Source organism: Emydura macquarii, unplaced genomic scaffold (assembly GCF_026122565.2).
Source record: "Emydura macquarii macquarii isolate MOO-44397 ecotype Brisbane River unplaced genomic scaffold, CSIRO-AGI_Emac_v2 contig_18, whole genome shotgun sequence".
Classification (NCBI taxonomy): Eukaryota; Metazoa; Chordata; order Testudines; family Chelidae; genus Emydura; species Emydura macquarii.
Window position 1 is genome coordinate 9,901,622 of NW_027130155.1, and position 24,799 is coordinate 9,926,420.

Below are 24,799 nucleotides of genomic sequence, written 5' to 3' on the forward strand. Positions count from 1 at the left end.
CTTGCATTCGCATCCTGCACAGCTACTATAGCTAGGACCTTGGTGAAAATCCAGGGGCCACTGAGAGACTGAAAAGCAGTACCTTGTACTGGTAATGAGAGGCAATAGAAATGGGATATATCACTCAAAAGTGGGTGGAATGGAGCCAGGAGTATGCCAGATCACCTTGCTAGTCTGCCTGGTGGTGTTGTGTAGAGAACATCCAATAATATGTGCTGTTTCTCCTGTATAACCTCAGGAGGAATGAAAAGGGTTTCTAGGGTCCTCTTCAAGAAGTCCTGGAAGGTTTTGAAGTTGAACTCATCTTGAGAGACCAAAGAGAATGAATGAACATTCTCACTGAAGGAGATCTTGAATGAGCAACAATGACAACGGGTCTTTCTGGAGTAGGAATTCATACCCTATCATAGTCAAACTGGGATGGTTGGCAAATAGAAAGATACCACAATAGACACGCCCTGAAATTTTCTGGAGTTTTATGTTCTCCAGTATACTCTTCTCTGTACTCCCTGTTGAACTCTCACTGGGCCACCCATGGCAGAGACTGGCAGCAGGAGGGAAGGGAACCCTCAGTGCATTCTGGTGATGACTGGGGGTGACTCTTCTTCAGACCAGGGCAGGAGACCTGTCCAGGGTATGGACCTGCACAGCACCAAATGGAGCGGAGCTGAGGTAGATAGTTGCTTCAACATAATATCAAGCGCCCCAGGAGAGGAGACTCCAATACCAGACTGGCAGATAGGTTGGCTGGTACCAGGAAGGGCTTTGGTGCCAAGGTCTCTGATGCTAAAACATCTGGTACCAGAGCAAGGGTTGGCACTGAGGAGGTACTACTTAATACTGGAGGCAAGATGGTAGTCACCAAGAGTCTCTATGCCAACATCGGTGCCAGAGAGCAGTGCCAGTGGGGTCCCAGATGCAGTGTGGTCTTTATGAAACACAGAAACCATTGTTGCCAGCTTATTCTTTGGTGCCACCGCACCAGGCAGAGACTCCAAACTTTGGGTATCAGTGGAAGAGGCCCACGGAGAAGTTCTAGGTCACTTACTCAGGGTCAGAATGATCTGTGCCTGGACTCTTGACTGGAGTGGTGCTCCTTTCATCCTCTCCAAAGAGGCTGATAGTTTCTGAATATAGTCTGTGGGAGGGGAAAGCAGAACTGCAACTAAGCAGTGCTGAGTAGGAGTATGGTAGATCTTTTCTGGGCTTCTTGGGGATGGGAGGCAGGATTTACATAGATCTCTCAGGTAAGCATAACTTCAACCTCACCTCTATTCTTCAGGGTCCTCTTGGAAAATGAGTGGCATATAAATGCTCTGTTATGTGTCTCTCCCCCAAACAGATGAAACATCTAGACTGCCCATCATTAATGGACTTCGCTGAGTCACATGATGGGCAGGCCTTGAAGCTGGGAGACTTAGGATATGCAATGATAAGGGAATTGCCCTTTTGTATCAGGAGGTGGATATGAATACAGATACCCCCTTCTAAAAATCTCTTTAAAAATAGCCAGACAAAAAGAAAAACTACACTAAAATTAAGAAAACTATAACAAAGTTCACTAAATGAAACTAGAAAACTATCTATGTCACATGAGGACACAAACTGATGCTGAAATGGATATAAAATGATATTAATAAATTAAGAATTTTCATAATGGGCAGCTTTCCAGAAAGGGAATCCTCCTGGTAATACTACTGTCAAAAAGGTACTAGTTTATAGGGTAGATTAATATGAGTATATGCTGATTTAGAGATGGTCAATTCACTGACTTGGCACCTGATTTAGTACTACTATTGACATGTTTTAACAAGTGTCTGGCATTAGTGAACTGAAATAATTGTTTTGTTAGCTATTTTGTTGACAATAGCTAACATGATCTACTGGGGACAGGGTAGAATTTTTCCACTAACTTGTTCCTACTATTCATTGAAAGGTTACTAAAATAATTTAGTAAGGAATGTGATTTAACTCTAAACAATAAAAGGCTTGTGGGAGTCATACAACCTTATAGAAACAAAAAACCATGCTGGATAAAAATATTGCATGCAGTGGTTTACTGAAATCAGAATCAGTTTAATTTTTCAGACAGGTGGATTAACAATGTAAACTAATTAAAAAAATTCCAAAAACGCTCAAACTTCTGTACACCCAGATTTGTAGGCTAAATGAACATCTCATTTTAGAATCAGTAGCAAACTTCAAATATTTATTTAATTTTTCCAATTATTTAAATTAGTTTGAGCCACATCAAGAAGCAAAGTATCTGAAACAAACTAGTAATTGGGTCAAAATTTCCTCCATGCAGCCTGGGAACTAACAGGGGGACCACTGAGTACACAGAAGAGAGATTTCTCTCATTTACAGTACCTACCAGCACAGCTGTTACCACCAACTAGGAGAAGCAACTGGAGGGAAAATCCTACTCAGTCCCTGCATGGTCAAGGCTGGAATATGCTCAATATGAATGAAATCTTCAGAGAATTTTGCTGCCAAATTCTAAAAAGCCTCCACTGAGCATGTGACTACAATTTTCAGTGGCTTATAACTCAACCAAAACAGGGTGCATTTTCAGGGTGATAGCAAAATGCATCCCTCCAGCTTCTGGAAGAAACCAGAGGACACTGCTCCAAAGCATCAAGAAGCTTCTCGGTGAAATGTTTATAAAAATTATTTCTCTGAACTTGGTCTCAGAAGATGCTGACCCATTTTTACTAAAACTTATAAAAAAAAAAGAAGGAATTAAGTCTGAAGCAGACACCAAGGTATGAGAAATTTCAACTGAAATTATTAAAGTCTGGCAAAGTCAAAAACAGATAATGGAAATCTCTCCTCGTTCAGATCACATTTTTTTCATCATAAAAAACTGAAAGTGAGACTGGGGAGTACACGTGCAAACAATTAGGAAAGAGTGGCACTGATCCTGTAACAGCAAGATTGGAGGAACTGCAATAGTGAGAGATCTAAATGGCTGCAATTCAATTTGCTGTAAAGCACAACTTCAGAGAAAACCTGGACTAACTGCAAACTGAAAAGTGGTTTTTAAGGTAAAAAGATGGGCAAAGCAAATTTCACTCAAGTGATGGATGAAGCACACTTGCGTGCGCACACAAAAAAAATCAATACAAAAGCTGAATGAAAGTAAAAAGAAGTATCAGATATGGCAGAAACGATGTGAAGGAAAAAAGTATAAAAATGAAAGGAATGTTTAATCAAGACAATCCTCATTTTGCTTTTAGTTTTAAACAGGAGTTCCTTCATTTTAGGAATTTTGATTTTATTGGAAAACAAAAGGCTACTCACAGAACAGTGAGGCCATTTCTTTCAAGCAGCTTTGTAGTACAATTGTTACCAGGGCTCAAAACCATTAACATTGCAAAGAAATTGTTTCATATGATATTTCTCAACTAAAGTTTTTAAATGACATTATATAGGTTTTATTTGTGCTCCACATACTGCAAGCAATTAACGATACAATGAGATCCAATTCCTCAACTAAAACACCAAATATTACATGTTTACACAATACCTGCACAGTGACAACCATAAAAACAGACTAATTCAGCACTTAAATAATTTCAAAAATCCATACCAACACTTTTAAAATCCACTTTATTTAGTTCCCCCAACCCAGTACAGGACTTAAGGCGTCTCCACACACAAAATTCTTGCAGAGTTGTTTTTTGATTTTTTTCAATTACCATGTTGGTCAGGTACCATTTATTCTTATAATTTGATCCCTAAAACTGTGTCAGCATTGAGATATAACAGTTAAACCAGTGTTAAATCAATACAGTATATTTACATAGCACAGCACATTATGCTTGAGACACTCACTTGGGGATAAAACCACATTTTAGAACAGACAAAGACTACCATTATTAGGTGTTTGGAATCAACTATTTACAGGTCCCTAATATCATGTAATTATGGTCTGTACACTGGTCCAGGGCAGACAGAAGGTTGACAGACAGTTATTTTGAAGGATTTTAAACATGATTTGGAAGCACACTATTATGCTACCCTGAACACCACGTGCTACATTATCCAAGGTGGTCTTATATCCTAGAATGGCACGTCCAGCTGATATAAAATAAAAAGCAGACAACACAACGTTTACTTTGTGGAGATTGACTCATGCTATTCAAACATCTGAACTTTGAAGGAAACTCGTCCAAGAAACTTGTCACGGTCATCTGCATTTCTTAAATTGGAAGATCCCATGATTTTGCAATCAACTGTTACTTCTTTTTTGGTACTGTTGGAGTTAATTGCTAGTTGAACAGCCACTAGTGGCTGTAGATAGTCAGCCTAGTAAACAGAAAGAGGGGGAAATTATTTCAGATACCACAGTCAATTTTTTTGAATAAAAACAATTAAGATTCATTTAGTGTACTGGACTAGAAAAATGCTACCAAAACCCCCCCAATTCTACAGAGCCCCATCTAAGGGAACATCTCCACCACAAATGAAGGTGTGATTGTAGTGCAGGTAGGCACACTCATGCTAGTTTAATCCAGCTAGCGTGGCTAACAGCAGTGAAGATAGGGCAGAATGGTCCTACGGCACAGTCTAGCCATCCCAGTGCAAGCCTGTCACGGACTCTGGGTACATACTCTTGTTCCTAGCTGATGCTGGGTCTGTGCCACTGCGTCTTCACTGCTATTTTCAGCCATGCTAGCTCAATTAAAGCTAGTGCAGGTAAGCCTACCCATGCTACAATTACAACTTAATCTGAGATTAGATGTACTCTAACTCAGTTAAGACTATCTGTGTAGGAGTCAGAGAATCAGGCTTAAATTCTGCATAGCATTTTCTCAACTGGAAAATTCAGCATAAATTAACAGTATAGACAGGATTTTCCAAGGATCCAAGAAAGTTTCTGTCCAACTTCCATCAAAAGTCAATGGGATTTAGGTGCCTAACGCTCCAGTTCTTTTGAAAATTCAAGCCTATTAACCTTTTGCTTTTTATAAGTTTATGACAAAATCTGCCATAATTTATGCTCTTTTCCATTCACTTAACTTGCACTGAACTTCCATTTTCATACAGATACCTCTTCAGTTCAAACAGAACCTTGTTGTTTAATTTTTTTCCTTACCTTTCTGCTTCCATCTTTGTTCATGTACATGCATACATTCCATGATTTTTCTATGGTATACTTTAGTATCCATGCCTTAAACTAAGGATTTCTGAATTTCCTAAATTTTAACTGAAGTGACTTAACTAACTTCCACGGATTTTGTTTTGCAATCACCTTTTTTAAAGTTTAGTATCTGTGTGATAGTTTCTGGTGGGATTCCTCCACCGAGGATGTTAACCTTAATTATATGGTGGTCTTTATTATTCAGTGGAGCAACTATAGTTCTTGAACTAATTCCTGTTGTCAAAGTTAAAACATAGGAAAGAAAGTTGTATTAAAAACGTGTTCAATTAAATTCTAGTTGCAGAGACCAATTTAAGCAAGGCGTTACTTTTTAAGGACCCTTTTACATTTGTTACATATGGCATTTCAAGACCTTGTAAAACAACAAAATATAAATTTACTAACAGCTACTAAACCTTTCCTTCACAAGTATGCTGTAATCTGAGATTTCATGTATTTATAGATTTAGGCCATTATTTTCAAAAGTGGCTAGTGATTCTGAGTGGTTTTTTATTCCACTTTTAGTTGCTCAACTTTAGACTTAAAAACAGACCATTAAAGAGGGCCGGTGTATAGCACTTTTTCAGAAATACACATTCCTGGAAGCTTGATAAGTAGAGTAAGAAGTGGTAGGTTGGAAGAAAAGTTCATCAATTTGAGCACCAAATTCTGAACCTAAATTTAGGGAATAGTGCTGTGTAAAGGTACAAAACTTCAGGGTAGCAGCTCTGAAGAGATCTGCTACAGGGAAGTCTAAGACAAGCTGTGGGAGCTCATACTGGCTCTAATGAAGTGAATCCTGAGACCTTTGGGAAATGACAAGCCCTAGATCAAAACACTTCTCGATACAAAATGTTATTCCCTTAACGGATAAAGCCTGACTCCTAGATTTTTCCTGTAAAACGATAATCTAGTGGACCCCTTAATAGATTTTGTTCTGTTAAGAAAGTATTTGTTTTCAGTAGCACCTCCCATCTCCCATGTCTTCTTTACATCTTAGCTATGTAGTTTAGCTTTCTCCTGGTAATGTGGCTGAGAGAAGAAAACTGGCAAACTAACAGATTTGTAAAAATATCCAAATACTTGTAATAGAAGATGCCAGAATGGAAGAAGGGGCCATCCAAAGATACTAGCTAGTACAGATCAGTCCTTCATGGACAGGCAGAGTAGATGTGCCAGGCTTTTGTGGCTCCAGTATTACAACCTGAGTTTTTCTTGGACACAGATCAGTTTCAAATCTAAAACTGCAGCTGTATGAGCTAACAATCCCTCAAAATTCTTGAAATCTTCAGTGAGGAGGCAACAGTTAAGATGATTACAAAGTGCTCAGGAGAGCAGAAAGTCTAGTCCCTTCATGGGCTCAAAGACAGGCTACTCTTCAAAACTAATCAAAACCTTCCAAAAAGCGGGCAGATGTGACAGTCCTTTCTTATGCCCTAGAATCAAACAGGATGACCTCTGGTCTTCTCAGAGGATCTTTTGCTCAGTGTTGGTATCAAAGGTTGACCCACCACACTTACTGGGCAGTGTAGATTATGAAGCCATGAGATTCTGTTGCACAGGGGGAGGGAGATGCAAAGAGGTGGCCATTCTGGGCTCCCAGTCAGTATATATAAGTACTTATATGGCTCTCCTCGTCATAGTATCACAGCACCCAAAAAATGAATTTATCCTCAACATTCTTGTGCAGTCAATTAAGTATTATACCTATTTTACAGATAGGAAATTGAGGCACAGAGTCACACAGAAAACCTGGGTCACAACTGAGAAGTGAACCCAGATCTGTGATCGAGTCCTGTCCAGTCCCTTCTTAACCACAAGACAACTCTTCCTAAATCTAAATTATAAGCCTTGTCAGAATGGAAAGAAGATGCTGGGTCATCCTCACAGAAAACGAATTTACTCACCTTGTGCAGTAATGTTTTTTGAGATGTAGCCCCCTATGGGTGTTCCACTGTAGGTGCGCTTGTGTACCTGCGCTGATGATTGGAGAATTGTGGTAGCAGTGTCCGTTCGGCCTGCACATGTGCTGTCCCACCTTTGTGGTCTGGCTCAATGTTTACTAGCATTGCATGGGCAACCCCCTTCACTTCCTTCTCTACCACAGAAAACTCCAAAGTAGAGGAGGGGGGGGTGGTTGAGCACCTATAGGGATACACATCTCAAAGAACCACCATCGCTGCACAAGGGGAGTAACTTCCTCTTCTTCTTCAACTAGTATCCCTATGGGTGCTCCACTGTAGGCAACTCCTGGGCACCATCCCCAATGGGAGGCTTGGGCTTCGGAGCAGAGTCTGTTATGGATGACAATACTGCAGAGCTGAATCTAGCGTCAGAAGCAGAATCCCAGTGATAGCATAGTGTTCTGTGAAAGTATGTGCAGATGCTCAAGCAGCTGTTCTGTGTACTACATTGCGAACATAATAGCAGCGTTTGATGCAGTTTGAGACTTACTTCGAGAATTTCTGGGCCGATATTGCTAAGCCTTTAGACCTATCAGCAATGGAAACAAAAAGCCTAGATTTCCTAAAAGCCTCCATTCTGCCCAGGTAGAAGGCCAAGGCTCTCCTAATATCTAGTGTGTGTAGAATGGCTTCCCTATTATCATGATGAGACTTGAGATAAAAGGTCGGGAGGTGAATGAGTTGGTTCACATGAAAGGTCGAAGTCACTTTGGGGATGAACTTCAGGTGTGGCCTGAGTGTAACCTCAGTTGGGAAAAAATACTGTTAAATGGGGATGCGCCATAAGAGCTGCTATCTCTTGTATCCTCCTTGCTGAGGTGATGGCGACCAGAAGCGCTGTCTTCATTGACAGGTGTGTAAGTGAACAAGTGGCTATAGGTTCAAAGGGCAGTCTGGTGATACATTAATATAAAACACTAATATAAATTCAAGTCCAATGATGGGGTAAGATGTCTGGCTTGGGGAAAGAGGTTCGCTATGCCTTCGACGAACTCTTTGTGGTTGAGTGTGAGAAAACTGAGTACCCCCCTGAGTTGTTATGGCTGCCAAGTGTACACTGGATACAGTCAGGATATAGTCCTGACTTCTTGAAAGAAAGTCAGTAGATAGTCTAAGACTACTGGGACAGTAGGATGGAAAGCATGGAAGACATGAAGAAAGTGTGAAACAAAAGCAATGGGGAAAAAATTTGTGATTAACCAATTATTGGAAAAATAACAATGTAACAGCCTAGACTTCTGACAAGGGCAAAAAACTGTTAGTTGCCATGGTTATTAACCAAGTTTTACTATATGGTGTGTGTACTAATCAGGTCAATGACTGGTTTCTAACTACTAAAATCAGTACTGTAGACAGGCCTATCTGATCTAGGCATCTATTTTCATTTGAGAGGGGGAAACTAGTAAAATGTAAGTCAATGAACATATTACTTACAGTAGAACTGACTTTTTACAGCAAAACTACTGAAATCATGTTAGTGTGAACTCAGCCTTATTTTCTTCAGTAAGAAGACAGTAAACCCAATCTATTTTCTTGTGTATTGGCAGATCTTATTAAGTACTCAAATACCTGCGTAAGTAATATTCCATGTGTATTTTGTTGTAAATTTCAAGTCTGAACGATGCAGTAACCATCATAAAAATCCTAAAAATGCCCCCCAAAATTTACAAAACACGACTACCATTAAAACATACTTACATGTAAATTTTTCCCATAGTATGGAAAATACATTAAATCAATCATTCCCTCAGCAGGAAAGTAAGTTATCTGAACTGTGTCTTCTTCCTGTGGTTGAAGATAACAATTACAAGTTAATTCCTATTTTAACAAAAATTAAGATCTAAAAGAAAATTACAATGTTCTAATGATGAAGTGTAAGAACCTTACAAAAATATTTGAGCATTGCAGTACTAAAATAATTTCCATAACAGAATGCACTTTTTTTCCCAAACTACAAGACTCATGAACAAACTTGCACTTGTTAAACATTTAATATATTAATAGTCTTCCAATAGTCATCTATGGTTGAGATAGCCAATTTTATTTCACAATACACATTTTAGCTTATACACACTTGCAACCATCCTTTTTATCTAGATAAGATTAATAATATTTATTAAAGTAGAAATGAAGTCAGAACAGCCCTAAGTTTTATTTCTCCTTCCCCCCACCATCATTCAAAAAACCAAACACACACCTCATCAATGAAAACTTCAAATTTATACTCCTCTCGCTACAACAAAAGTATTTAAGAAAAAGATTAGACAGAGCAGCTGAATTTCCAAATATCCACAGGCAAGTTAGTAAATATTTATTGTGAAAAAGAAATAGCAAATCCATATTTAAGGTTGCAGCTAGATTTCTGTTTAAAGCCCATTTTTCAAACCTCTATAAAATCCACGCTTAGGGCCTGTTTGAAAAATCAGCACACCAGTTCATGGCTCTGGATTGAGTTTCTGGTGAAGAGTGAGGTCATTTGACCAACGGGTTCCTGGGATAAAGGCTACCCCAAAAAACAAAAACAAAACCCATGTATTTAAGAGGTCAACCTTCTTACAACATGTTTGTGTGTGCGGATAGTGACAAACATGAAATGCATATGGATGCTGCCTCATCACTGTACTACCCCCTGTTGGGATCTCATGTCTCAACACCAAGAACAAACTCCATTACCACTGCATGGCAAACCAGGATGTAAAAATCTACAGCACACTAGTTTGCTGCATGGACCCTGCTACCACAGGCTAAAGTTCCATAGTCCATTTTGACATAAAAAATGCACTCAGCCTTACCTTATATTAATTACATTAATTATATTTATCTAGCCTGTTTTAAAATCCTCCAATCCTCCCTAGATTGCATCTGACGAAGTGGGTTGCAGCCCACAAAAGCCTATGCATGCAGAAATTTGTTAGTCTTTAAGGTGCTACAGGACTCATTGTTTTTGAGGCATACAGACTAACACGGCTACCCCTCTGGAACCTCCCTAGGTAATTTGTTCCAATTTGTTCTTAACTATTCTAACTGAAAGTTTTTCCTAATGTCCAACCTAAACTTCTCTTGTTGCAATTTAAGACCATTGCTTCTTGTCTTATCCTCAGCGGTTAACGAGACCAATATTTCACCATCCCCCTTGTAACAACTTTTTATGTACTTGAAAACTGTTATGTCCCCTCCCCCCCCAGTATTCTCCTCTCCAGATTAAACAAACCCAATTTTTTTTCAATCTTTTCTCATAGGTCATGTTTTCTAGACTTTTAATCATAGTTGTTGTTCTCCTCTTGACCTCCAATTTGTCCACATCTTTCCTGAAATGTGCTGCCCAGAATTGGACACAATACTCCAGCTGAGGCCTCATCAGCATGGAGTAGAAGAATTACTTCTCATCTCTTGCTTACAACGCTCCTGCTAATACATCCCAGAATGATGTTTAGGGTTTTTTTTGGCAACAGTGTTACACTGTTGATTCATATTTAGTTTGTGATGCACTATAACTCCTAAATTCTTTTCTGCAATACTCCTTCCTAGGCAGTCATTTCCCATTTTGTCTGTGTGCAGCTGACTGGTCCTTTCTAAGTGGAGTACTTTGCATCTGTCCTTATTGAATTTCATTCTATTTATTTCAGACCATTTTTCCAGTTTGTCCAGATCATTTTGAATTTTAATCCTGTCCTCCAAAGCACTTGTAACTCCTCCCAACTTGGTATCGTCCGCAAACCTTATAAGTGTACTCTATATGCCATTACCCAACTCATTAAGATATTGAGCTGGACCCAGGACTGATCATTGCAGGATCCCACTCAATATGCCCTTCCAGCTTGACTGTGAACAGTCAACTGATAACTACTCTTTGTGAACTACTCTACTAAGTCAACTGATAACTACTCTTTGTGAACTACTCTACTAAGTCAACTGATAACTACTCTTTGTGAACAGTTTTCCAACCAATCATGCACCCTCCTTTTAATAGCTCCATCTAGGCTGTATATCCCTAATTTGATTCTTTTCATGTTTCTTTACTTCTCCCTGTTGCACTCTCCACTCCCACCCACACTCCACTAATTTAGTTGGCACACCATAATCACCAACTTCCAGTATGCATTGGTCTATAGACATCAGTATTATCACTGGATGAGGCAGTCTGCCTACAGAAAACTGCTACTAGTGAGAAAGTAGTAAAAAGCAGCACAACTAGGTGCTGAAAAAATACAACCAACAAAATACAACAGCTAAGAAGCAACTGCAGTAGAGTTTAGTATACAAAACATGGAATTTAACATAAAAGTTTTAAATCTAGTTATACTGTATTTAATATACGCTTAATCTCATCAACACATTAATTGGTAATGATACCAATCAGATTTACTGCAAATATCACATAAATGAGTATAGATAACAGAGGGTTGTGTTTTGATAAGCAAGGACCCACAAGCCACACTTTGTTACAGAGTTACCTGCAGATAAAGTTAACTGAAGAACTTCATTAGATTTTACTAAAAATGTCAGTAAAATGTAACTGAGTGTTCTAAATCATAGTTTCTCAACCTGTGGTATGTAAGGGGTATGGCGAAACACAGGCAGGGGGTACACAGCGAAAAACCCAGTGAAGGGAGGCGAGCAGCAGCTGCCAACTTCTGGGGAAGCCAGGTGGCAGCCGCCTGGTCCTAGCTCCTAGCTGGGAGGCAGGCGGCCCACACAGTGTGATTTGCCCCAGGCTCGCTCCCCCCTGGGGACGGCCATGGGGAGCACTGCTATTCACTCTGGTGGGCCACTAGTGCCTGCTCATACCTCACAAGTTCCTGCCTGTGTGAGGAGAACACCACATGACCCTGCCATCATGCCATAGTGATTGGCTGGCATTGACCTTTGCTCCTATATGAAGGAAGGGGAGGAGGAAGGAGGGGAGAAACAGTAGGGGGTGTTGTGATCTGCCACAGCCACACAGCACTGAAGAACTCAGAACTCTCCTGCTTTACGAGAAATACAGCAGTAAAGGGGGAAAAGATTGTATTTCTCAAGAGTGGAAAATTGAGTGTTGGAGTACTTATTAAAATTTTCAGAAGTTAGGGGGTACTTGCTACTTAAAAGGTTGAGAAACACTGTTCTAAATAATGGTCAGTTACTTAAGTAGTTATATACTTTCTCATGCACATGCTGTTTCCAGAAGAACCCAGAACTGATTGTTAAGAAGTTAGATTTAATGTAACATTTGAGGACTCTTACTCTGGAGGAGATCATGCCTGTTCAGATCCATGCATGAAGGGGGCCCTCCACATACACGTCTCCCCTACTTGATGTGACAGTGAAGGTCTCCACAGTCTCACAGCACTGTGCCTGCCTCTTCTGGACCCAGTGGAGGGCTGTCAGTGTAGTCCAAAATGGGAAGTTAAGAATGGACAGGAGCTGTACTGGGAGTACTGGGGTAGGCATGCACATTAGCCGCCCATTGGCCTCACAGAAAAAAACCCTCAAAAGTTAGTACAGCTCCAGCCTATAGAAATTTTTTAAAATTATCTCTGTGCTCTTGTGTATGGAAGGCTATTGAGAGAGAGAGCAGCAGCAGGTGTACAGGGCCCGTCCACAAATGGCCCTGGATTTCCAGGAATTCTCCAGGTTTGACAGTGGCAATGAAGAGGAATCGCCAAAAGGATATCTTCAGAGCTTAGTAGAAAGTTCCTTGATTAATTTTGCCGCAGGAGAGGAAAATGCAGACTTTTGTTTGTTCAATGTGACCCACAGGGTGGAGAATGCACAAGTGGCTTTTCTGACACAGATGCCCCTTTTCTACGTGCATTAATGATAAAAGCAGTGTAGCAAACACACTCTCAGTAAGGATCAAACTGAAGGGATAGCAGTGAGTGAAGAGGGGCAGAAAGTTAAATGGAAACAAGAGAAAATGGAAGAATGCAGGAAAAGACAGAGCAAGAAGGAAGCAGGAGAAAGACATTCAGAAGAAAACATCCAGTTTCAGAATGGTAGGCTTTGGTTAGGACAGGCTTCTGTTCTCAATGCTTCTCTGGCCTTTAACTGTATTTAATTTTCCCTTCTCTCTCAACCTCCTTTGGAAGCTACATGTGACCCTTCAGTACACATCTGTCAGACTTTCCGGCCCTTGAATTAGCAAGCCCTACTATGTACTGCAAAGATTTAATATTTCCTAATACACTGTATTTGCAATCTACAATAAGTGCTCACATAAAGAAAAGTACACTCTCCAACTATTTTTTGTAATGATTCTTTTTAAAAGTGAAGTATGGAATACATGAATAATCCATTTTTCCTTTTTAGAACTCCAAATTGTTTCCATACTTGTCTCTTACCCATCATTATATAAATTGTCTAAGGTGCATTTGCAGCATGGAGAGAAAAACAAAAATATTGGTTATGAAATGGGAAAATAAAATACAACTTGTACTGAAGTAAAAAACAAATAAATATTTTAATATGAACAAGGTCACAACATGTATATTTTTTGTCTTCAGCTTTGTCAGGCCTATCTGATTTTCAGATAAATCTTAATGATATGAAACATGGAAGAACAAAAGAACTATTTTTAAACTGACATAAGAAAAAAAAAAAAAAAGATACCTTTATGAAAAAGGTATTAAACATACTGAAAGACTAACCTGCATGAACACAAAACAGAATTAACTAAGAAAGAAATCAAAATGAAAATTTAAAAATAATGGTAGTTTGAAAGAAAAAAAATGAAGTTAATCTTTGCTTCTAGCACTTAAGCCTGCTTTTCTGTCCGTTTTAACATAAAGGAAAACGTTAAATACTTATCTTGTATTCAATACTCACCTTAGGTGTACATTGTATATGTGGTTTTCCTTCAGGCTTCAATCCAATTATCTGAAGTAAAGAAAGGGAAAAACAGCCATTTTTCTGTAGGAGTTATACAAAGTTGATTTTCTTAAATAGATTAATGAATGGGAGACATTTAGTGTGCAATACACTTTGACTAGGACTTTAAAAATAGCATTACGGGTTTCCCTGGGTATCATGCTGTGATTGCGTTATTAAATATGTTCAGTTTACAAGCATCGAGTCTCCAGTTTTCAGGTCTATTGCTGTAGTGTGGGCTTCAAAAGGGCATCAAAACTGGGTTCTTTCCAACTCAGCCATTGTTACCAACAAAAGGTTCTCTGAGGGTAGCTCAGACCTTCAGTTTCACGTGTGTAGTCTCATTTCCTGGAAGGGGCTTGCACATGTGTAATTAATAAGACCTTAGTAAAAAAAACTCTGTTGATGCACAAGATGGAATGGAATCCACTGTTCACTCTTTAGTTATGTTGCTTCTGACAAGCAAAAACAGGAATGAAAATAGCAAAAACCCCACAAACAAGCAAATATGACTAAATACAGGGACCAAACCCAGTGGGTAAGAAGATGCCATTTTTAGAGTCCGATGGACTAGAACCATACTAAGACCTAACGTGCTGATGAACTACTCCTCAAAATGGTTTCACTAGCCACAGCCAGTAGCGGGTCACTATTCCAAATTAAGCATGTAAAATTAATGGCTGAATCTAGGTGGTATGTCCAGGAAACATATAATGTGCAGTCAGCTAATGAAGAGTAAAATATTTTAATCAACCCTCTCAATAACATTTTCAACACAAGTTTTCAGAAGTTAAAGCAAGCACCATTACATTCTGGTTCACTCTTGCATTCTAAAAAAGTAAATAAACTGTACTTTACACTGAGCTTTTGTGAAAACCCGCTGGGGCAATGGGCACAGTATTTCTTCTACAAGGTATGAGTAGTGCCCTTGTATTAAAAACTGAGCTTCCAAGTGTTTTGATCCTTCTTAAGTATTAGGGATTTAAACAACTTTCCCCCTTATCCACCACTAAAGAAAAAACGTTATTTCAGTAAGTTACATTGTTTCATACAGAGAGAAATTGAAAGGAAAAGCTGGGACAAATAATTGAGCCATTCTGTAGAAGAAAATTTTTATATAGTTTTAGTTGGGAAGCTAAGATTTAAACTTAAGAAAACCAGAAAGAGAAGTCTATGCACTTACTCTATTCATTTTCACAAGCACACATGGAGTTCCTTTAGCATAGCCAAAAGTGTCATCTTCCACTCCAGAACATGATCCAAGCTTAGTGCGATTAAACTGACATGCCTGTTTAACAGCACCATCTTCATTCTGCTCAAACAGTTTTCCTGTGGTACAAGCTATGTTTTTGGATTGTTTTGAATCATCATATGCTATAAAATAAAAAAAAATTCTAAATCTACTGGTGTAACATACACATGCAACCAATAAGCGCATATTCCCATAGTAACAAACTATTCAAGGACCCTTATCCCTACATAAATTTGTAACATTTCAGCTTGAAAATAAAATTAGTTATTTTCCCATTATACCTTTTCCTACTATGCAAGACAGCAAAAAATATTTGAAGGCATTTTTGTCACCAATTTTTGCAGGTGCTAAAAGTTTTATATTCATTAAATTGTACTGAGATGCCATATTAGTCCCCCCAGTTCTCGTCTCACATATCTATGGCTCTAGACTGCCAAGCCTTTCCATTTCTCTCGAAATGAGGAAACAGGTGTAAACTGAACACATAAAATGGAAGGATGATCCAGTCTGGGGAACAGACTTACAAAATTTCAAGATTACTTTACTAGAGGAGAAGAGTAATTAGAAGACATAATATTCTTCCTAGTGGTTGACATTACTGCTATCAAAAACTTCAGCTGTACCGCCCTTAAGGAGGGCAGCAGGCACAGCTCCTGGCAAAGACTAGACATGTCAATTAAGGCAGAAATTCACCTATAGATACAATCAAGTTTACCTGATCTGCTGAACTGTTGGAAACAAGACCTCTTCCCCCAAAGCCCTACGCCACTACTCCCTTTCTCAATCATTGTGGACATTATCCTACCCGTCACACCCATAACTCAGGTATCATCTTTGACTCACACTTTTCTTTAGGTCCTCAAATCTTACCAATTCTTTCTGCATGACACGCAAGATATGACCTTTCCTATCCATCTACAAAGTTAAAACTCATCACACGGACTTTAAAATCAACCTCCATACTGTCACTATACTACCTCAGGGGGACTGCACCACTATCATTGAAGCAAATGCCGTCAGTAAAAAACAGGTTTATTGTACAAAACATCCACTAGCTGGACCCAACAGGTGGAAGCCCAGAAAGCCCCTTGCTTCTGAAAATTTCTTACCATAAAATACTGCCGTGTAAGGCTACAAAAAAATCCAAAATACCTGGAAATGTATATGATCTTGGAAAACCTGATTCCTTCAGAACAAACTCCCACAGGCACTAATTTTAAATGAGAACACTAGCATACTCTAAATCAAGTGACAGCTGGAGTGGCAAAGAATGGTGATAATCTGATGGGGAAACTGGGACTGAGAACTAGTAGGGCAGTGAGGAATGTGGACTGGAATTGGCTGGGTAAGAATAATGGGACTGGGACAAAGAGCCAGAGGTTGGGAACACAGACACTTGGAACAAAAACAGGTTGGCAGGGACCCCTGCCTGATTCAATACACAGGCTGGATCTGCTTTGGGGATGAAACAGGGTTGTGTAGTGAAGGAGACTTATGTGTATTTGATACCTATTTCATTTATTGCAGTTGGGTAGTGAATCTGGCAGGGGACTGCAGAAAGGGAAAGATGGTCTCGTGGTAAATGGAGTTGAATGCTCCCCTGGAGAACTGGATCCTATCCTTGCCTCTGCCACAGAGTTCTTATGTGATGCTATACAAGTGACAAACCAAATTTTTCAAAGGTGGTCACTCATTGTATTCCTCATTTTCTGGGTATCCAACTTGAGATGCTGGGGTCTGATTTGTGGAAGTTCTGAGCACTCATCTCTTCAACTGAGATCAGTGGAAGCTGCGCTTGAATACATGAAGTGCCATATAAAGCTAAGTACGCTGAAAAATTAGGTTCTTGGTCTCTCAGATTGGACTAGTAGATACCTTTAACTTTAATCTCTCTGCACCTCCATTTCCCATCTTTAAAACTGCGATAATACCCCCTCAACTACAGGAGTCATGTGAAAATAAATTAATGAATGTTTGTGAACTTATATTATAGCAGTGAGCTCCTGGAGAAACCTTGAGGAAAATAAATAATTCAGTCTTCAGAACAGGGTTTGAATAGCATGCAGTGAATAAAGGCATGGGCTACACATTGAAAAAACGGAGAAAACACTATATTGAATAGCCTTTTTAACTGAGTACTATCCATTCTGTGCATTGAATAAGGCGTTCTATGGAAAAATAGCATGTGATCATGTAATTAAAGACTGTATCATGCTACAGATGCATAAAGGGACCAGATTAAGGGTGTACAAAAACAACTTTAATTCTGGCACCTCCTGACTTTTGAGTGCTTGACTTGGAAACCTTAATATCTTTTATCTTTGTTTTTGTACATAACATATAAAACAGAAACCAACACGTTACACAAGTAACGTTGCCATTCATCCACCTTGTCTGATATAATCTTTTCCCACATATTAACTTCAATTGTAATTTTTGTCATGTTTTATAAACCTGTAAAATACCATGCACCATTATGACATTATATACAAAGTAAATAATACTATTTTATTATTTGCATGCAAGTTTGTTTCTTTAACTAATTTAATGTCACTTATAATAATGCTTGTGGCAGAAGGACCTTATTCCTTCCTCAGCTGTGCAAGCACACTAACTTCAGTGAAGGTTGCACAGCTGTAAATCATGGTAGACTTTGACCCAAACATTTAACTCTGGATCTTGTTGTATTTATGTAAGGACGGAAAAGCAGAATATATAAATTTTATTGATCTGTAGAAGTCTCTGTTCAGAATGGCTATAGTTAAAAGTATGTTAGCAAATCTAGCTAACGCTGTAAGAAATTAGTATATGATTTAAAGAATAAATGTTAAATTCTACAGAAGACATCCTTCTAAAGGAAATTAACTGAATATAATGATAGGTATAGCCTGTCTAAACACTGTAATTAAGTTTAATTAAACTACTCAATGTAAAAAAAATTGTACTTACACTCTAGAAATTGTTTAAGGGTAGAAACATATTCTTTATATGACTGGGAGTCAGACTTGTTAAAATAAAATTCCAGTGCAGTGACTGGCTTTGGTGAAATCATAAGTCCTTTTAAAGAGAAACAAAAAGTAAAATTCAGACATTAAACAATTCTTTTCAGCCCCACCCTCATTTTTCAGACATTTTTTAAATTGTAAACAGATTATCGAGTATGGAATTTCAGCATTATTCTTATACTGTACAACCATATTTTGATGGTAGATTTTTTTTAATCAATTGCCAACACCAAAATCTAAATTACAATCTAAATAAAGTTAGGAATTAAGTGCAAGCTACAATAATTAGAATTCACTATCATCAAAACCCAAAAGATTGAGAATAGCAAAATTAGCTATTTAATCAACTGTAGTTTTAAAGTATTTTACTGATTACAGTTTTATTTTGCCCTTTCCATATTCAACAAAATTCTACCAAGGTTTCTTTGTTTAAAATTACATTTTAATTTTTAGACAAGTGCTGAGTAAGACAGCCCAGTGGACAGCTTCCATACCTTCAGTTTACTTACCAGGTATGTGCATGAAGTGTGAGTATTTTTATATACTCTTAAGCTATGTCTACACTACAAAGTTAAGTCGACTTAACTTGCAGACACCGTTGTAATTAAATGGCTATTGCATGTCCACACTATGCTCCTTGTGTCAGCAGAGCACATCCACAGTAGCAGCTTTTGCATCAACACAAAGAGCAGTGCACCATGGGTAGCTAGCCCACTGTGCAATTGGCCACAGCGTGTTTTGAGAAGGATTGCAATGCCTCATTGGGGGGCAGGTTCGGCGTCACATGACACAGGTTTCTCAATCCCATCATTCCATGGACATCTTATTAGGTTTCCAGCTGTTTTTTAACTGCTCTGGTAACCTGCAAGCCAGCCATCTGTGTCAGAAAGCATGGATCCTGCACTCCTCCTCAGTATTGTGCTATGCATTATAAACACAAGGCTATAAGAGGAGCTCAACAGGGGAAGGGGATATGCGGGGGACTATTCACCACCACCTTGATCCCAGCCCCCTCCTTGTGTGCGGCTCCGCACCAGAGACAACTATTTGTCTTCCTTGCCTTCTGCTATGTCTTTGAGTTTATATGGCACTGCTGCATGTCCTTACCATAGCCCTTCCCCTCCATGCCCAGAGCAAGTTCCTGCAACTGGACTAGAGCTGTGCCTGCACAGCCTCCTCTCCACATAGACCCATGAGATCTACCATTTCCCTTGGACTCCAGGCAGGCGCATCTTTGCTGTGGGAAGCCGGCATGCTCATCTAGGCAGTTGCTATGTGAGCTCTCCACACCGAGCAAACAGGAAGTGCAAGTTCAAAACTTCCCAGGGATTTAAAAGGGGAGGAATGTTCACCTATGTACCTACAGATCACTGGAGTTCAAAACGGTGAACAGAGCAGTTGCGGGTGGGCACTGTTGGATACCTCCTGGAGGCCACTTAGGGTGACATAAACTAAGCAGTGTTTACACTGACACTGTGTGGCTCTGACTATGTGCCCTAAGCATCTAATGAGGTGGATTTATTATGTCAGGGTAGCAGGCAAGTTAAAGTGGCAGGTATTGCAGTATGTACACCTCCATAGTTAGGTCGACAAACTGTGTAGTTTAGATTTGGCCTTAGCTTCATTATAACTGTGTTATTTAATGGAGATACTTCATATTTCCAGTGATCTCCTGTACATACTTTTGAAACCTACTAATTTTAAATAAGTGGTTTATAAAGCCAAACATGCATTTAAAATAGCTTACATACTGATTTTAATTTCAGGGTAACCCACAGAGAACAAAAAAAGGAACTGCACCTTTTTTTTAAAAAAAAAAACAACTTTTTTTTAAAAATCATTTACACAGGTGGCTTGAAAGGTCCCCTTATCAAAACCACGCTGATTGTTCCTTTCTCCTTTCCCCCCACACCAGATGTTCAGTTTATGTCTACCTTTGAAGACTATAGGCAGCAGCAAAACTAGAACAACATGGCAAGCACTGAAGAAACAAATAACTTAATCTACTTAGGATACAATTTTTATTTGAATAGTTTAAAATGATTGTTTTAGTTAACCAATATAACTAGAAAAGAAAAACGTTGCAGAAAAAGTCTTTTTTTTTTGTTAAGGATCTAATATCTACCCACTCCACATCTTCAATTAAGAGCTGAGAAAGACCACCACACATCTTTTCATAAACCTGGGAGGACTAAACTTAACATTCCTGAGGCCAGGTCTACACTTACCTGAAAATTTGGCGGCAGTCGACAGGAGTTACACAAGCTACAAAGAGTAGCTTGCGTAACTCCCATTGACTTCTTAATTTCTGTTGTGCACGGCGACTTCACTGCATTTCCCGTCGACACAGCACTACACCACTTGAGGGGGTGGTTTTAGTGTGTTGACTTCCAGATTGATTGAGCGGGTCTTCACTGACCGCTCAATCAATCCAGAAAAGCCAATCTGACGGCAGCGAATTTGCCGCTGTCAGTGTGTACATAGCCTGATATTTCTAAGTTGAAAAACAAAAGATTTTTATCATTCCCAAAAAAAAGTGGGAGTGGGGTAGGGGACCACCTTTCAGGCCATCTTTATACATCATAAAAAGGAAAAGGAAGTCACAAAATCAGTATTTCCCTCTCTGTAGGTCACTTAATACAACATATTTTAATCATGATAAGCTTATCAGAAAGCATATGGAAAGTACAACTACACAGACCAAACCTATCCGTGATCCACTGTAAGCCCCATGTGAAGGCACAGAAAATGGTGTAGTTTCATTTATTTTTAAATAGGGAAATGGTTTAGACAAAATAAAAATTTTCAGAGGAGGAATGATTTCCAGAAACTAACATTTTATATATTCCTTAAAAAAAAAAAAAAAAAACAAAAAAAACCCACACTTCTTGATTCAGTCACCTTGTCTGTGGGGTTCACAAAACCACAGGTTCTCCCTCTCACCCAGCAGCAATTAATTAGTTAACTATTTCCCAGAGCAGGCCTTCTCTATATGTCAGTATGATAGTTTAGAATATGAAACTACAAACCATATTATATTTGATGAATGCTATTTTGACTGTAAACTGCACTGTACCTTCACTGTTGCCTTTTAATCTCCATACTGAACTGGGATTCCATGAAGTGTCAGCAGAGGGCTAACAATGGAGAGCAATCAAGAGTCATTAACCTGGAGGTCATTCCATTCAAATGGACACTCCCCTAGGACAATGAGCTAGCTGCAGCCTAGAAGAACCAGTTATCCCAAGTGAGCTGTAACTAAGCAATAAGTCACCAGACAGGAACTTGAAACCATTGGGGAGAGTCACCTGACAGAGGGCACTGGAACTTTATACAAAGGAGGATCTCAGCCATTTTAAGAAACCAGTACAAGAGGCAAGGCTGGGCAGGAAAAAGGAGAGGAGGGTGCTGGGACCCTGGATTGACCAAAAGGGCTCTTACAGTGGCAATGACACTGGAGGAAAGATTGTGTGTACAGGTTTTGGTTATTGTCCCATAGATCTGTGCATCTCTTATGCTTTGCCTGTGGTTGTGTGATGGGCTGGTAAATTCCTTTATAAAATCTATGTTATTTGCTTTAACTGTCACATAGTCTCCAAAAGGTGAGACAATCCAGAAGGTCCACTGCTTCAGTGGACCTCTGGGAACATGTAACTGAAGCTGGAGAGGCGTGGAGAGAACTAGCATTGGTTTCAGAATTTAGGTCATTGGACTGCAGAGTCCCATATATCTCAGGAAGGGCTGCTATATCTGCACCCCAAGTGTGTGCTAGGAAACACAGAGCCTGAGAAAGTGACTGGATTCTGTCAAGACCCAGCCAGTTTAAGAACATGTGGGATCCAAGATTTGGAACTATTACAACAGCCTGATAAACATCCACAAGGGGAACTAATTGATATTTTTAACAGCCAGATTTAATAACCTGATAAGCATCACTTACAAATGGAAAATATGCCCATTTCTATAGTCATGAACTGCCCTGATGCCAAATTCAGATGGATACCTTAAACTTATTTGTATTTGGTGAATACTATTACACCCTCACTGAGCAATATAAATCAAATGTTAATTATAGAAATCAGACTATTTGATTTTTGTAACTAAATTTAAAATAAGAATAAAAACCTTTGACCTATGCCATCCAGATTTTTATAAATTTAAGATTTACAGCCAAGACTATGACATGTTATACTGCAAGTAAAAACATTAGAGTTATGGTGAAAATGACAGAAATATCCAAGCACAAAGAGATAAACATTAAACAAGAACATGCAATAATACTGTAATCTTCAAATATGTATACATTATTCAATGCTTAATTTATAGAAGATACACATTAAAAATATTGTAAGAAGTAATCAAAGTACCACGGTTATTCTACCTTAAGTTTTGGTAAACACACGTTAGAGTTGAGTTACAATCTCAAAGGAGACATTCATTTTTAAGTGAATAAGCAAACAAATGCCCCAAATTGCAAAAGGCATGGAATATAACTGCTTTTAAATTTACCTTCCTTTGCACCTCCCCCAAGCAAAGTCTATGATACTAGAATTGTCACAGCCAGTGTAGAACTCCATCAGAGCATGGAGCTGACTATATTGTAAAGGGCAGAGAAGGCGGTCAGGTAAGTTGTTTTTTTTTTTTTTTGTACTATATGGTGAAGTTTCAGGATTTTTTTTTTTTTTTAAACTTATGTATTTTATACACTGGAACATTCTATGGTTTTAAACCTTAGAGAACCCTGTTGAGGAACAACTGAATACCAAGGCCCTGAAACTGAATAAAGTGCCTTAAAATGCAACAGGCAAAATTACTGACAGGACAATGGTGATGTTTTATTCATGGACTGTATTGTGTTGGCAGACTTAAATAAGAGGACGTTAATCAGCATAATAAAATATACAAAATGTAATGCAAAAAAGGAAAAAAAGAACAAGGTGACAGACACGATGACATGAAAGTACTGTGGATAGCAAAAGCCATGTAAATTGAAATTTAGGCATGCATATTGCACAGGTTACGTCCAATCAACATTAAGCATTGAGTTGTAAGAAAGCTAATTAATACAGAATGTGGGAAGGTATAAGAAACCAAGTGAACAGGGCTCAAATCAGAGAATACTGGACCAGAAACTGAGATTACCATCATGAAGTGAGGAAAAGCTTCCCAGTATTCCAGAACTCAGTAATTTGGGCCCCTATCTGTTTTGTGTTATGTTTATTATCTGTCAAATATATGATCAGAAACTGTAAGTGACAACAATTGTCTAAAAATTCATAAATTAAAGCAAAAATTGATTAAACCTAAAAAGTTGGTGAACTTGTTTCCAATCTTGCAGCACCTCACTCCAATTAATAAGAGGGTGATACTTACTAGAGATAGTCCATCCCTCTCCCCTCAATTTTGGGATGTTCAAATACATATCTGTATTTTGTGGCATTATATGGGCCCATGTCTAGAATCCAAACATCACCCACATACTGGCTCAATGTTCCGGATAAAATTGTGATTTTAAAACTATTCCCATTTAAGTCAGTGGGAGAGTTAGGACAATGCTGAGCACTTTTGAAAATCTCACCCTCAATCCTTCATAGAGAGTTATTAAGATTATTTATGCAAGAGCGAACTCATCTCAAAGAGACAATTTTTTTCAAAAAGATATTTACCATAAGTTATTTGGTCTCTAAGCATATTTGATTCCCTGCAATATTTGAGGTAAGTATCAAATATTCAGGTGGTCAAAAGAAATACATATACTCTTTGAAAACAGTGCCTAGAAGTCATAATGGCTCTCTCTAGAACAGTGAAAGTATATGGTACTTGGCCATCCTCCTGGGAAAAAGCAGGGTTACTTACCAGTAACTGTTGTTCTTCGAGATGTGTTGCTCATATCCATTCCTGTATAGGTGTGTGCACGCTCAGTGCACAGATTCCCAGAACTTTTTTCCCTTAGCTAGCTCCGTAGGGCCGGCTCAGGCGCTCCCTAGAGTACCGCGCTCATGCCACGGTACATAGGGCGCTGCCGGCCCTGCAGCCCCTCAATCCCTTCTTTCTGCCGACTCCGACAGTGGGGACGGAGGGTGGGTTTGGAATGGATATGAGCAACACATCTCGAAGAACAACAGTTACTGGTAAGTAACCCTGTTTTCTCTCTTCGAGTGATTGCTCATATCCATTCCAGGAAAGGTGATTAAATAGCCATACCTTGGAGGTGGGTAGGAGTCAGCGTTGAGCTACTCTTGCCAGTACTGCTCTGCCGAATCCTGCGTCCTCTCTCGCCTGCTGCACGATGGCGTAGTGGGACGTGAAGGTGTGGACCGACGACCAGGTTGCTGCTCTGCAGATATCCTGCAGGGGCACTCCTCCCAGGAAGGCCACAGATGAGGCCTGGGGCCCTGGTTGAGTGCGCTGTCACAGCTCCTGGAAGCGGCACCTTTGCCCGCTCATAGCAGGTTTTAATACAGGCGGTGATCCAGGTGGAGATGCGCTGGGTGGAGACAGGTGAGCCCTTCATCCGGTCCGCCACTGCCACGAACAGCTGCGTTGACTTCCGGAACAGCCTGGTCCGCTCGATGTAGAAGGCCAG

General features: G+C 39.3%; 1 protein-coding gene across 1 annotated transcript in view; it reads right to left on the bottom strand.

The window, feature by feature from the left end:
* Positions 1-3,408: 3,408 nt before the first annotated feature.
* Positions 3,409-24,799, bottom strand: part of ATP1B3 (ATPase Na+/K+ transporting subunit beta 3) — a 48,069-nt gene continuing 26,678 nt past the window's right edge. The window contains exons 3-7 of the mRNA XM_067557681.1: positions 18,158-18,265; positions 15,140-15,330; positions 13,915-13,965; positions 8,809-8,895; positions 3,409-4,311 (exon numbers count right to left, since the gene is read on the bottom strand). Of these exons, the coding sequence (XP_067413782.1) occupies positions 4,141-4,311; positions 8,809-8,895; positions 13,915-13,965; positions 15,140-15,330; positions 18,158-18,265 (608 nt within the window). The 3' untranslated portion in view covers positions 3,409-4,140. The remainder of the gene's footprint in view (positions 4,312-8,808; positions 8,896-13,914; positions 13,966-15,139; positions 15,331-18,157; positions 18,266-24,799) is intronic.